Below are 13,067 nucleotides of genomic sequence, written 5' to 3'. Positions count from 1 at the left end.
AGGACAAGTCCCTGTGCCCTGAACCCATACCCCGACAGGAAGGCCGGGTGGACGGAGCAGGTCAGGGCACGGAGGCGCGCGTTTTTCTGGGGGCTCCCAATTGGCCGGGGATCCTGGGCACAGGCCCCATTGACCCAGTGGCTAATCCGCCACTGTCTGTGTCACCTCTGCTCTGTGATCTGGGGTGTCCTTTACAATGCTCTGCTGCTGTAACCTCCGGCCTGGCCTGCTCACAAACAGCCCCCAGCGTGTAAATCACTCCCAGCTCTGTCTGTGTGTGTGCTGGGGCCAGCCAGCCATGCCTTGGCTCTTACCAGCCTGGGTTATACTGCAGGGTGACCCCAACACACTCCCAGTCTTAGATATCCCCCAGAAGTGTATGTCCTATACTGCCCAGCCCTCTCCTGGACAGTACAAGTTTATATCAAGTCCGTTATCTCTTTGGTAGAAATAATTTGGATACAATTTGTCACCCTAAATGGAGTTTCCCAAACACTTCAATTTAAACACAGTGGATTAGATAAAACAGTAAAAGAAGTTTATTAATTACAAAGAGATTTTAACTGAGTGCAAGTAATGAGGCATAAAAGTCAGAAATGGTTATAAGAAAAATAAAGATACGCCCTTAGGCATTGTCTTCACGTACAGTGCTATAGCTGCACTGGTCCAGCTTGCCACTGTAGCACTTTAGTGAAGATGCTACTGCCCGGATGGGAGAACTTCTATTGTCTGCATAGTTAATCCCCCTCTCCGAGAGGTCTGTGGTGTAGACCTGGCCTAACTTAACAAACTGTGTTCAATTCAAAGCAATGTTTTCTCACTACATGCTTTCAGCAGTCTTGCTAACCAAACTTCTTAGGTCAGGACCCCCTCTCCCCAGAATCCAGCAAATGCTTGCTTTGTCTTGTTGCTTCAGGTGCCTTGAATGCAATGGGCTGGGAGAGAGAGGGGGTGTCGTGCGGGGGCTTTGCCCCTCCTTTTTATAGTTTCAGTCCCCCTCTTTGAAAACATTTCCAGCTGGGTACCAGGAGACAAAAGGTCTATATGGAAGGATGTTCCCTGCTACTTTTTTCTCACTTGTTTAAGCTTCCTTTGTCTTCCTTCCCTGCTTGATGACCCTGCTTAAATGCAAATTAAGAAGATCACTCATCCCTTTGTTTGAGACAGACCCTATTTGCCAGCCTCAGTTGGAACATGTGTTAACACAATACAGTGGAATCTTATAACTTCACATATAATGTTGCTACACATTTTACCAAGACAATATTGGTGAGCAAATTATGAGTTCTCAAATGATATTTCACAAGGCGTACTTTGTACAAAGATGATTACAATCACGTGTAGGGTGTGAACACAGGGGTACATTCTGCCACAACCCCCTCCTCCAGGCAGCCCCCAACACACCCCCTAGGCCAGGGGGAGTGAAGCAGAGCCAGAGGAATCCTTGCTTTGGGGAGCTATACAGCCCCTTTGCTCTGCTTTGGAACACCAAGGGCTGTAGCATAGGCTAGTGCCTGACCCCTGCTGTATGCCCAGCAAAGGGGTGTTCTCTGTGCCATGTCCTATAGAGCTGTTGGGGAGATCACACCCTCCCCACCGTGAGAGCTCCGACCCTGGGAAGGATTATTATGATCCGTCCCCAAAGTATGCCCACTTCTCCGCCCCACTCCAAGGACCTTTCTTCAGGGTTCTGCAGGAACTGCACTGGAACTGGCCTCCTAGGCCTCTATGGTGAGATCCAGAGCACATCTCCCAGCCTCTGGCTTTCTCTGCCCATTCCCCTGGCCTCTCCCTGGCTGAAGGGTACAGAAAGCTGCCTCTGTATAACTTCCCTTCCCAGCAGGCCTTGCTGTGGCCTATGGTTCCATATGGCTCTGTTCTAGGCTGGCATCGCTAGTGGCACTCTGCTAGGCCAGTAGCCTGCCTTAAAGGGCCAGCATGCCCTGTAAAATGGTGAAAAACAACTCAGAACCCTACACTTTTTCCCATTTTAGCTCCAAGTGCTGACTGTTTGCCATGACCCGGTGAGTGCCTTGACTAAACAATGCTTTTCTCTTTTCTTGCAGGGTTATGAAGGCTCTCTTATAAAACTCACCTCTAAACAGGTAAAAGCCTGACCAGTGCTCAGAACCTCCAGTGTCACAGTCATTAGCTGTAAATGGATTAGAAACACACCTAGTGGCCTCACCGCACACCCAGGTGCAGGATGTTCCCTTGCCCCCACCCTCCCTGCAGGCTAGCCGCTGGCTCTGCTCAATGCAAGGAGCAGAAGCCTGTATTTCATGGGGGGTGGGGTGAGGGGGGAGGTAATTTAGGAATGAGCAGCAAGGTAATGAAGTGCCCCCAATGGGGTGTGTACCGCGAAGGTAGCACAGCGTTAGGGCCCCAGACCTGTGAGCTCTCTGTGAAGATGCGGCCGAGTCTGCGCTTTCTGTGGACAAGCGGAACTGTGAATCAAATCGAAAACCCTCGGGAGTGGCATGACAAGCAGCCCCATCCTGTTTCATTGCAGCGTCTTTACCCTGTAATGGAAGGTGTGCAGGCCAGCTGGGGCGAGCAGCTCCGGGCAGTCAGAACCTGTACTTTTATTGGCATTCCTAGGTGGAATCAAGCCTTCTAGAAAAGAGCTCAAGTTGAGCCTCACGGTTAAGGGATTTTTTTCCTTGCATGCGGGGAAAACTGCCTGGTGTGGGGAGAGTTTTGCTCAGCTCGACACCCAGCCTGGCGCAGGGAGAGCCGCTCGGCGCTCAGCCTGGCATCCGGCCCAGCGCGGGGAGAGCTGCTCAGCCCGGCCTGGCACAGGGAAAGCCGCTGGGCGCTCAGCCTGGCGTCTGGCCAGGTGTGGAGAGCCGCCTTGTGGCTCAGCCCGTTTTTCAGCTCTTTCCCCCTACATGTAGCACCAGCCCCAGCAGCAGCATCCTCTGGGCAGAGAACATAGTTCTATGCCACAGCTCCTCTGGGATTACCCAGAGGGAAAACGGAGGGAGAAAGGATGCAGGAGTAACCTGGAGACTCCAGACGCATCTTCTCCCCCAAGCACCTGGAAGAGAGCAGGAGTCCTGTGGTCGCCCCCGAACACAGGTTTCCTGCTCAGTCATAGCACAGCCCTTCTAGGCCTTGCCTAAGGGCTCGGAGTCCCCATCCAGTATGTGTCTGTCCACACTAGAGCTAGATGAAGGATGGAGGGTCCCGGAAGGCTCCACTTTAAGAACATAGTTGCAGCCAACTGGGGAAGCCAATGCGGTTTCAGGTACGCTGTACTAAGCCTATGGGTACCCAGTGCACCGCATGTTTCCCAACACTCATCCCAGCCCTTGCACACTTAGACCTTCCACTGGAAGGAGGGGAGGGCAGCAGAGCCAGTGAGTTTATAGCAGAAGTGGCCAAAGTGAAGCCCACCGAGCAGATATGGCCCCTGGAGATCTGCAGGGTGGCTCTCAGCTCTGAAACAGGGAGATGGCTGTTGGGGACTGCAGGTCCCAAGTACCCTTGGTGGGTGGTAGTGAGCAGAGTCCCTGTATCTGTGAGGTGAGGGTGCTGCTCCTTCCCTGAGTCATCCCCTGACCCTCTCCTCTTCTCTTTTCTCCTCAGCCTGTAGGGTTTGTCAGCTTTGACAGTCGCTCAGAAGCAGAAGCTGCTAAGAATGCGCTGAATGTAAGTACCTGATGCTATAAGCCACAGTTCCCTTTGGCTGTGTGTGGAGGAGGGCTGGGGGGAAGCATGGGCAAGGGAATGAACGGCAGCTGTGCATACCTTCTATACGTACATGGGGTGAGATATCACCTTGATAGCAGACTAGTGGCTAAGACCTCTGAAAGCTTCTCCTGAGTTGTGCATACAAAACATGGAATTCCTCCTGTACGATGCACGGAGATGCTGTAGCCAACGTTTAGCAGAGTGCAGATATTAATTGCATTCTCTTCTTCCATTTTATATCTGTATCCAAAATAGCAAAGAGATTGACTGTACACAGGTTTGTTCTTCATAAACATACTGCTTATTGCCCATGTTTTCATTTTCCTCTGGTGTGAAGTGTTACAGATTTATATTCTTTTCTCAGGGATGTTAGTTAGATTTACTGATTCACATGGGTTTTGGGTGCTGGAGAAGATCAACGTTTTTTCTCCTGTCCTTTTCTACTTCCCCCAGTTCTCCAGGACTTTCCCCAAATGATTGCCAGTAGTTCTCTAAATGCCTTCAACGTGGGATGTATATCTTCTGCACCTGCTGGTTTGTAAATATCCCGTTTTCCCAAGTGTTTCCTGCTCTGCTGTTCATCAGCTGCTAACTGAACATTCCTCATGACTTCTTGAGTGTCCATCTCTCTTTCCCACTTTTATACTAGCCTCCCTTTGCTGGCCACATTCCTCACTTTATTGGCATACGCTCGAATCAGTCTCAGAAAGACAAGGGCTTCTGCAATCTTCTCAGTTTTCTGCAAATCAGGGGGCAACTTGCAAGGAGACCCTTGAAACCAGAAGCTCAAAGTCTGAGCACCCTACTTCAGAGAGATGAATCAGATTTACTCCAGGAATGTCGCAGTTTGATCAAGGTCCAGCTCTTTCAAAAAATGGCTACAATCAACACTAAGCCCCGTGAGTTGAATTTGTACTCGCAGAGTTCTCAGGAGTACACTTTGTCTGCTGACTCAAGGAGCTCACCTGAGAGACGTAGCAATGCTGCTACAGAGATATACCAAATCGGATCCTCGGCTGCTATAAATCAGAGCAGCTCCATTGAAGCCAATTTCCGCCAGCTGAGGATTTGATCCCACATACGGTTTCTTATGGGTGGGGCTAGTTGTGATGTCTAAACTTAATGTTGCCTAACATTTTCCATCATAATACTTTATTTTTAGTTCGGTTTGAAATTATTTTCGTTTGCTCTCTGACCCTGATGAATTCTTTTTCGTTGAGTCCCTGCGAAAATGATTCAGCCAGTTCTGAGAATGTGGGTGTTTCTGAAAACAACACGCTTCATAGTAGGAACTTGACATTTGTCACAGGATAGTCTTGGGGTCAGGAACGTGCCTTTTGCACTCTTGCTCCTGTGTAACTCTCTCCAGACCTGGTCAGATGATAAGCCTCTGAAAACAGCCATTTGCACATGTTTAGCTGAGCTTTTTGAAGGCTTGATGCAAAGAGCTCCAAGCATGCCAACTGCACTGAGCCCCACACAGCCTTCTGTGTGCTAGGCTCTGAACTAAAGGGCCACACAGCCACAGCAGCAGCATCCACTCCCCATGCCCAGCAGACCTCCTCCTGATTGATGGTAATAATTTGTGCACTTCATAGCCCTCATGATAGCGCAAGACCTCGCTCCCCGTATTCCGAGCTGGGTAAATATTCCTCCTCATTTTATGGAGGGGGTAACTGAGTTTTTGCACAAGGTCACTACTAGCACAGCTAGGAATGCTTATAATAGAGCAGACTCAAGTCTCATCCATGCAGACGTACTGCCTTTCAGAATGAATGTGCCAGATCTATGTGCTTGGCTATGCTGTCTTTGTGACCTCCTGTACCACACATGCCTCCAGAACCAGGAACAAAACTGAGGCGTCCTGGTGCCAAAGTTTTTTGTATTCTATGCTGTATAGAAAATAGTTGTACAAGGTACTGACTGCCTTGTGTCCCCTTTTAGTGGTCGGTCTATGTAGAAGAAAACAGCTCACAGTTTCCACAAGTTCGTCCTTTATCTCAAGTGGTAGCGGTTTGTGCTATGGATCTAAAGGTCCTGGCTTCCAGTCCTGCTGGTAATTCATGGGGGTGGGGAGCCCATGGGTCGATATGGTTCCAAAAAACCTAGGTAATCACATACCCAAAGACTACATTAAAACTGCAAGATCAAGCACTCAAATGTTAGGGAATTCAGATTGCCTGAGCAACCTTTATCAGTACCATAGTGCATATGCATGGTAATCTATCTGTAATTACACGAGCACGTAGAATTTGTACTGTAAGATCCCTGCTTCATTTAGTGCCTAGGATGGGGAGTGAATGAGGCAAAACATTGTAAGAAGAGGAACAATATTTTCTTCTACTTAAGGCATGGACTGGGGCCTAAGGGAGTTGGGTTCTATTTCTGGCTCTGAGCGTCACAGACTTCCTCTCTGGCGTTAGACAAGACTGCACCATAATGCACATGCACAAGGGGACCGAATTAAGGTTACCCTGGAATACTTGTGTAGACAGCTGCACATTTGTGTTACAAGTGCTCCTTTCTCCCCCCTATGTGAAGGGTGTTGTGGAGGAGGGAAATTCAAAGTCAAATGCGGTGTTAGGCTTTGTTAGTTTGTTAGACCTGGCTGACACAGTCCCAGCTGTGGGTTTTGGCTGGCAGGGAAGAGAGAGGCACAGTACTGTCATATGAGATCGTGTTTGTAATCTGGAGTTAATCTGTTAAATCTCTTTGTCTGATTTAGGGTGGCCAGGCGTTCCGATCGAAAAGGGACCCTGGAGGCTCTGGTCCGCACCATCGACTGGGCTGTTAAAAGTCCGGTCGGCGGCGCACTCGGGGCCCAGGGCTAAGGCAGGCTCCCTGCCTGCCCTAGCTCTGCGTGGCTCCCGGAAGCAGCCGCCAGGTCCCTACAGCCCCTAGATGCATGGGTGGCCAGGGAAGCTCCACGCGCTGCCCCCACCCCAAGGGCTGGCTCCGCAGCTCCCATTGTCCAGGAACCGCGACCAATGGGAGCTGCAGGGGCTGCACTTGTGGGCGCGGGGGCAGAGCGAAGAGCCTCCCTGGTGCCCATGCATCTAGGGGCTGCAGAGACCTGGTGGCTGCTTCCTGGGAGCCGCAGTAAGCACCACCGGGACCCCTCCCGCACCCCAACCCCCGCCCCAGCCCGGAGTTCCCTCCCGCACCCAAACTCCCTCCCAGAGCCCACATCATCAGCCTATTTTCAAAACATTAATAGAAAACAGTGGATCTAAACAGTGATTACAACAGAGCAGAGTAGCTGTTTTCATTCCACCCCGGTGTCACTTGCTCTAACTTTCTGAAGCTTTCATTTTGGGAGCTGAAATTTTCCATGCTTGGAAATCTTCTATGCATTTTTAGCCAAAAAAATGAAGATTCAGGTCAACAAAAACATTTACTGAATTGAGGCTCTATTTGCCAAATTGTTTCAGACCACCTTCCCTTCTAGGGTGACCAGATGTCCCGATTTTATAGGGACAGTCCCGATCTTTGGGTCTTTTTCTTATATAGGCTCCTATTACCCTCCACCCCATCACGATTTTTCACATTTGCTGTCTGGTCACCCTATTCCCTTCCCTTCCCTCTCCTCCCCCCCCCCCCCCCCCAAACTGTTTCTACATTTTCTAAAGAAACATTTAGGTTTTTTGATTCAAGATGCCCCATTTCTTTTGAATTTTACTACAATTTTTTTTTTAAAAAAAAAGGTTAAAAATTCCTCCCAAAACAAGTTGTTTCATTTTGGTTTGAACAAATGTAATAAAAAAGATTTCAAGTTGGGTTCTCCGGAAACTTTTTTGTTTTTCTTTTCAGTTTGGCCCCTGAACTGAAAAGTCGGTTATTCACGTAGTCGGTTATTCACATTGCTCTGTTCGACTGAGTCCCTGGGGAGCACCCTCAGTGCTCACCTCAGGCCCAGCATGCTGTGTGTGCTCGGCTAAGCCGGCTTTGCCATGAGCTGACTCATGCTAGGGTCGGGGCTGAGCTAATGGCTCCTGCGATCTGGAGGTGTGTAGGTGGCAGCCTGGCCTAAGCAGTGTGCAGCTTGTGAGGGTGTCACTGTGCCGCTGGTCCGGCACACGCACCTTGTGAGGTTTGCTGGGGGGCTGAATGAAGGGGTCTGGGCTCTGTGCGTGGGAGAGGGGAGAACCCAGTGATGAGCTGCCAAAATCTTAACAACCGGTTCCCTCCTCACCCCACGAGGGGGTCGTGGCCCACTCCTGCCCAATCCAACCCCCCACGTTCCTTGATGCTCCCCCCGGGACCCCTGCCCCATCTATCCCTCTCCCCTGACTGCCCCCAGAACCAGGCAGGAGGGTCTCGTGGGCCACTGTAGTGGGTGCCCACCCCGCCCCTAAGAGCCAGAGGGACATGCTGGGGTGAGGTGGGGAGTCCCGGCAGGGCTTACCTGGGGCAGCTCCCAGGAAGCATCCGGCAAATCCCTCTGGCTCCTAGGGGAGGGGGAGCGTAGCTAGAGGGGGAGCAGCAGGAGCAGCCGCTCCCCCCACTGATCACATCAAAAGTGGCGCCTTAGGTACCGACTCCGTGGGTGCCCTGGGGCTGGAGCCCCCACAGGGAAAATTTGGTGGGTGCAGAGCACCCACCGGCAGCTCCCCACCCCATGCCCGGCCCCAGCTCCCCTCCACTCCACCTCCACCTCCCTGGGCCTGAGCGCGAAGCCGCTGCCTGCTTCTCAGCCCTCCCTGGCTTCCCACGCAAACAGCTGATTCACGGGAAGCCGGGGGTGGGGGGGAGAAGCAGAGCATGGTGGCACGTTCAGGGGAGGAGGCAGAGGTGGAGCGGAGGGGAGCTGGGGCCGGGTGCAGCGTGGGGAGCTGCCGGTGGGTGCTCTGCACCCACCAAATTTTCCCCGTGGGTGCTCCAGCCCTGGAGCACCCACGGAGTCGGTGCCTAAGGCGCCACTTTTGGCTGATTAAATTTAGAAACCCTTTTAGAACCAGTTGTCCCTCGCGGAACAACTGGTTCTAAAAGGGCTTCTAAATTTAACAGCTGGTTCTAGCGAACCGGTGTGAACCGGCTCCAGCTCACCATTGGGAGAACCCTTCAGCACCTGGTGTGCTCAGCAGAAGGGTTCAGGATACTTGTGCAGGTAGTTTAAATGTGCACTGAGCTCCATCATCCTGAGTACACAAACTGAAGTTTGTGAGGTGCCCAGAGAAGGACAGAGCTGCTGCAAGCCTTCAGATTTATTCCATACACAGTCCAAGGCAATAGAGACACATGCGGGACATGCACAGGGAAGTTAGGGTAAGGAGAAAAGAGTGGGGGGTGGGGGAACTTACACTACTGGGTATCTAAGGTTATAGAAGACACAGCATTGTGATGTATATATTTTTCTGCATGCAAGAGAGCAGGGATTTCCAAAGCACTTGGTATCGGCCTCACTCCGCTCCAATGGAGGGGTTTATCGTTGGGGAAAAGGTGTCTTTTCAGCAGCAACGAACAGATGTATCAAATAGACCATGGCAAGCAAGTCTGCTGCATTTGCTATTAATACTGAACAAGCATCCCTGAACCTGTAGTCTGAAGGGGAGGGCCAGGGCCCTGCACCATGCAGCACCTCTCTGACCTCAGTGAGGCTTCATTCAGGTCTATGGTTTGCTCCCCGCAATCAGATTGCAGGATCTGCCGTAAAGAACAGGAAGACCATGGATAGAGTAAGGCTCACCAAAGCCAATCTCCTTCGATGCCAGGCCACATGATAAACAGATTGAAGATAGCGCCACTTGGAGACCGGGGTCCTAAACTGCTCCGAGTGGCATATCAGGGGGTCATGGCATTTAATATTTCCATGAACTGCCTAAAGGAGGGTATACGCTTTAACCGTAATCGGTTCCCGGGTGAACCCGAAACTGGAAAAGTAACCAACGTGAGAGAAAAGTCTGAAATGCCTTGGAGGGATTAGAACAGTGCAGCATGTGCAACAAGATGAGCTTCAGTATAAATACCTGTAAAGTCATACGCGGATGGACAGGGAACGAACGCCAGAGATATTAGCTGGGGAAAGGCTACTGTACCTGGGAAGAAAGTCCAAGAAAGATTGCTGTAGGCTTGTGGCAGGCAGTACGTGCCAAATGAATTTCCAGGTCAGGAGCAGAGTTAGGCCAATGCTGAGCACTTCCGGAAAATCCACCTGAAATAAACAGAGGCATTCACGCTATTCAGAACTGGGGTGATGTTTCAGGGCGGGGGATAATAGATCAGTACAGCTGATGAGAGCAGCATACAGTAGTCTTATCGCATCGACGCTATACTTTGCTGCCTTTTATATATCTGATTGGCACGTAACTCCTCTCTGAAATGCTTTTGGACTCTGCATATACCTGTCTTTATTCACAAGCAACCTGTGTTAACATTAACATTGTTCAGCCTTGTCCCCTGACTTGTTCCAGCCGGTATGGTCTATTGAAAGCTAACCGTGAGCTCTGACGTCGATGCACGTGACTGATGCAGGTAGTTACATAAAACAGCCAGTGCGTGAATCCGAATGAGAACATTCTGCATAGTTAATATAGCTGCAAACACAGTATAGGGGACAGATCCTGAACGTAGGCCATACTTACAGGATAGGGGACTGTACCCTGAGAAGCAGTGACTTTGAGAAAGATTGGAGGTGGGGCTGGATAATCAGCTGAACATGAGCTCCCAATGTGATGCTGTGGCCAAAAGAGCTAATGCAATTCTGCGATATATAAACACGGGAATCTCGAGTAGGAGTAGAGAGGTTATTTTACCACTATATTTGGAACTGGTGTGACCACTTCTGGAATACTGTGTCCAGTTCTGGTGCCCACAACTGAAGAAGGATGTTGATAAATTGAAGAGGGGCCAGAGAAGAGCCATGAGACTGATTCAAGGATTAGAAAATATGCCTTATAGTGATAGACTCCAGGAGTCTATCTATTGATCTTCATAAAGAAAAGGTTAAGAAGTATCTAGACTCATAGACTTTAAGGTCAGAGGGACCATCATGATCATTTAGTCTGACCTCCTGCACATTGCAGGCCACAGAACCTCACCCACCCACTCCTGTGATAGACCCCTAGCCTCTGGCTGAGTTACTGAAGTCCTCAAATCATGATTTAAAGACTTCAAGTTACAGAGAATCCACTGGTTGCACTAGTTTAAGCCTGCAAGTGACCCGTGCCCCATGCTGCAGAGGAAGGTGAAAAATCCCCAGGGGTCTCTGCCAATCTGACCCAGGGGAAAATTCCTTCAAAATATGGTGATCAGTTAGACCCTGAGCATGTGGGCAAAACCCAGCTGCCAGACACCTTGGAAAGAATTCTCTGTAGTAGCTCAGAGCCCTCCCCATCTAGTGTCCCACCACTGGCCATTGGAGATGTTTGCTGCTAGAAGTCATAGATGGGCCACATGCCATTTTAGGCAGTGTCATCATATCATCTCCTCCATAAATGTATCAAGCTTAGTCTTGAAGCCAGCTCCCCTTGGAAGGCTGTTCTGGAAACTTCACCCTGATAGTTAGAAACCTTCGCCTAATTTCAAGCCTAAACTTGTTGATGGCCAGTTTATATCCCTTTGTTCTTGTGTCCACATTGGCCCTTAACTTAAATAACTCCTCTCCCTCCCTGGTATTTATCCCTCTGATGTATTTATAGAGAGCAGTCATATCTCCCCTCAGCCTTCTTTGGTTAGGCTAAACAAGCCAAGCTCATTGAGTCTCCTCTTATTGGGTAGGTTTTCCATTTCTTTGATCACCCTAGTAGCCCTTCTGTGCACCTGTTCCAGTTTGAATTCATCTTTCTTAAACATGGGAGACCAGAACTGCACACAGATGAGGTCTCACCAGTGCCTTGTATACTGATTTTAACACTTCCCTTCTCCACTGGAAATACCTCGCCTGATGCATCCTAGGATCACATTAGCCTTTTTCATGGCTGCTTCACATTGGCAGCTCATAGTCATCCTGTGAACAGCCAATATACCCAGGTCTTTCTCCTGTTCTGTGCCTTCCAGCTCATACAGCCCCAGCTTATAGCAAAAGTTCTTCTTGTTAGTCCCCAAGTGCATGACTTTGCACTTAAATTTCAGCCCATTTCTATTACTCCTGTTTGCAAGGTTGTCCAGATCTTCTTGTATGCTATTCTGGTCCTCCTCCATATTAGCAATACCTCCCAACTTTGTGTCATCTGCAAATTTTATTAGCTCACTCCCACTTTTTGTGCTAAGGTCAGTAATAAAAGTGTTAAATAAGATTGGTCCCAAGACTGAACCCTGACAAACTCAGCTAGACAGTTCACCTTTCAGTATGACAGGTTGTAGTCTCCCCTTTAACCAGTTCCTTATCTACCATTCAATTCTCTCATTAATCCCCATCTTCTCCAATTGAACTAATAATTTCCCATATGGAACTATATCAAATGCCTTACTGACATCCAAGTAGATTATATCTACTGCATTTCCTTTGTCTGAAAAATCAGTTATCTCCTCAAAGAAGATCAGGTTGGTCTGGCATGATCTACCTTTTGTAAACCCATGTTGTATTTTATCCCAATTACCATTCACCTCTGTTCTTAACTACTTTCTTTTTCAGAATTTGTTCCAAGATCTTGCATACGATTGAGGTCAAATGAACAGGCCTGTAGTTTCCCAAATCACTTTTTTTCCTTTCTTAAAAATAGGAACTATATCAGCAATTCTCCAGTCATAGGGTAAGACACCCAAGTTTAGATTCATTAAAAATCCTTGCTATTCGTCTTGCAATTTCATGTGCCAGTTCCTTTAATATTCTTGGATGGAGCTTATCTGGGCCCCCTGATTTAGTCCCATTAAGACAGTGGTCCCCAAACTTTTTACCTCTTACCCCTGTCTGCACTCCCCCCGGAGCCAGGGCCAGGAGCGGGGCCATGGCTCTGGGAGGGAGGGATGCGGACAGAGGTAAGGGGCTGAGGCCATAGCTGGGGCTGGGAGGGGACCCCTGGGAGTGGGGCTGGCAGCTGGATCCCCAGGCACAGGGCTGCAGCTGGAGCCAGGAGTGGAGCTGGGTGGCTCTCCACAGATTGGGGACCTCTGCATTAAGCTGTTTGAGTTTGACTTCCACCATGGACATGGTAATTTATACCTCCACATCCTCATTTCCATTAGCCACCCTGCCACTACCCCATAGGACCTCATTACCCTTATTTAAAACTGAGGCAAAGTATTTGTTTAGGTGTTGGGCCATGCCTACATAATCTTTAATATCCACCCCATCCTCAGTGCTCAGAGGTCCCATTTATTCTTCCCTTGTTTTCTTCTTCTTTAGACGGCTCTGGAGCTGTTTATTATTGGTTTTCATTCCCTTGCACGGTCCAACTCTGCTTGGGGAACAAATAGTTACTAATGGGCTCTTC

The 13,067-nt window shown here is 49.4% G+C and overlaps 1 protein-coding gene across 2 annotated transcripts in view; it reads left to right on the top strand.

Moving 5' to 3' along the window:
* The window catches only part of RBPMS (RNA binding protein, mRNA processing factor), a 142,692-nt gene that overhangs the window by 41,230 nt on the left and 88,395 nt on the right, over nt 1-13,067 (top strand). For both annotated transcript variants that reach the window (XM_074950384.1, XM_074950385.1), the window contains exons 3-4: nt 2,067-2,105; nt 3,592-3,654. In XM_074950384.1, the coding sequence (XP_074806485.1) occupies nt 2,067-2,105; nt 3,592-3,654 (102 nt within the window). The remainder of the gene's footprint in view (nt 1-2,066; nt 2,106-3,591; nt 3,655-13,067) is intronic.

This window comes from Natator depressus, chromosome 4 (assembly GCF_965152275.1).
Source record: "Natator depressus isolate rNatDep1 chromosome 4, rNatDep2.hap1, whole genome shotgun sequence".
In the NCBI taxonomy this organism is placed as follows: domain Eukaryota; kingdom Metazoa; phylum Chordata; order Testudines; family Cheloniidae; genus Natator; species Natator depressus.
Note: the sequence above shows the minus strand (reverse complement) of the source record. Positions and strands in the feature narration are given on the sequence as shown.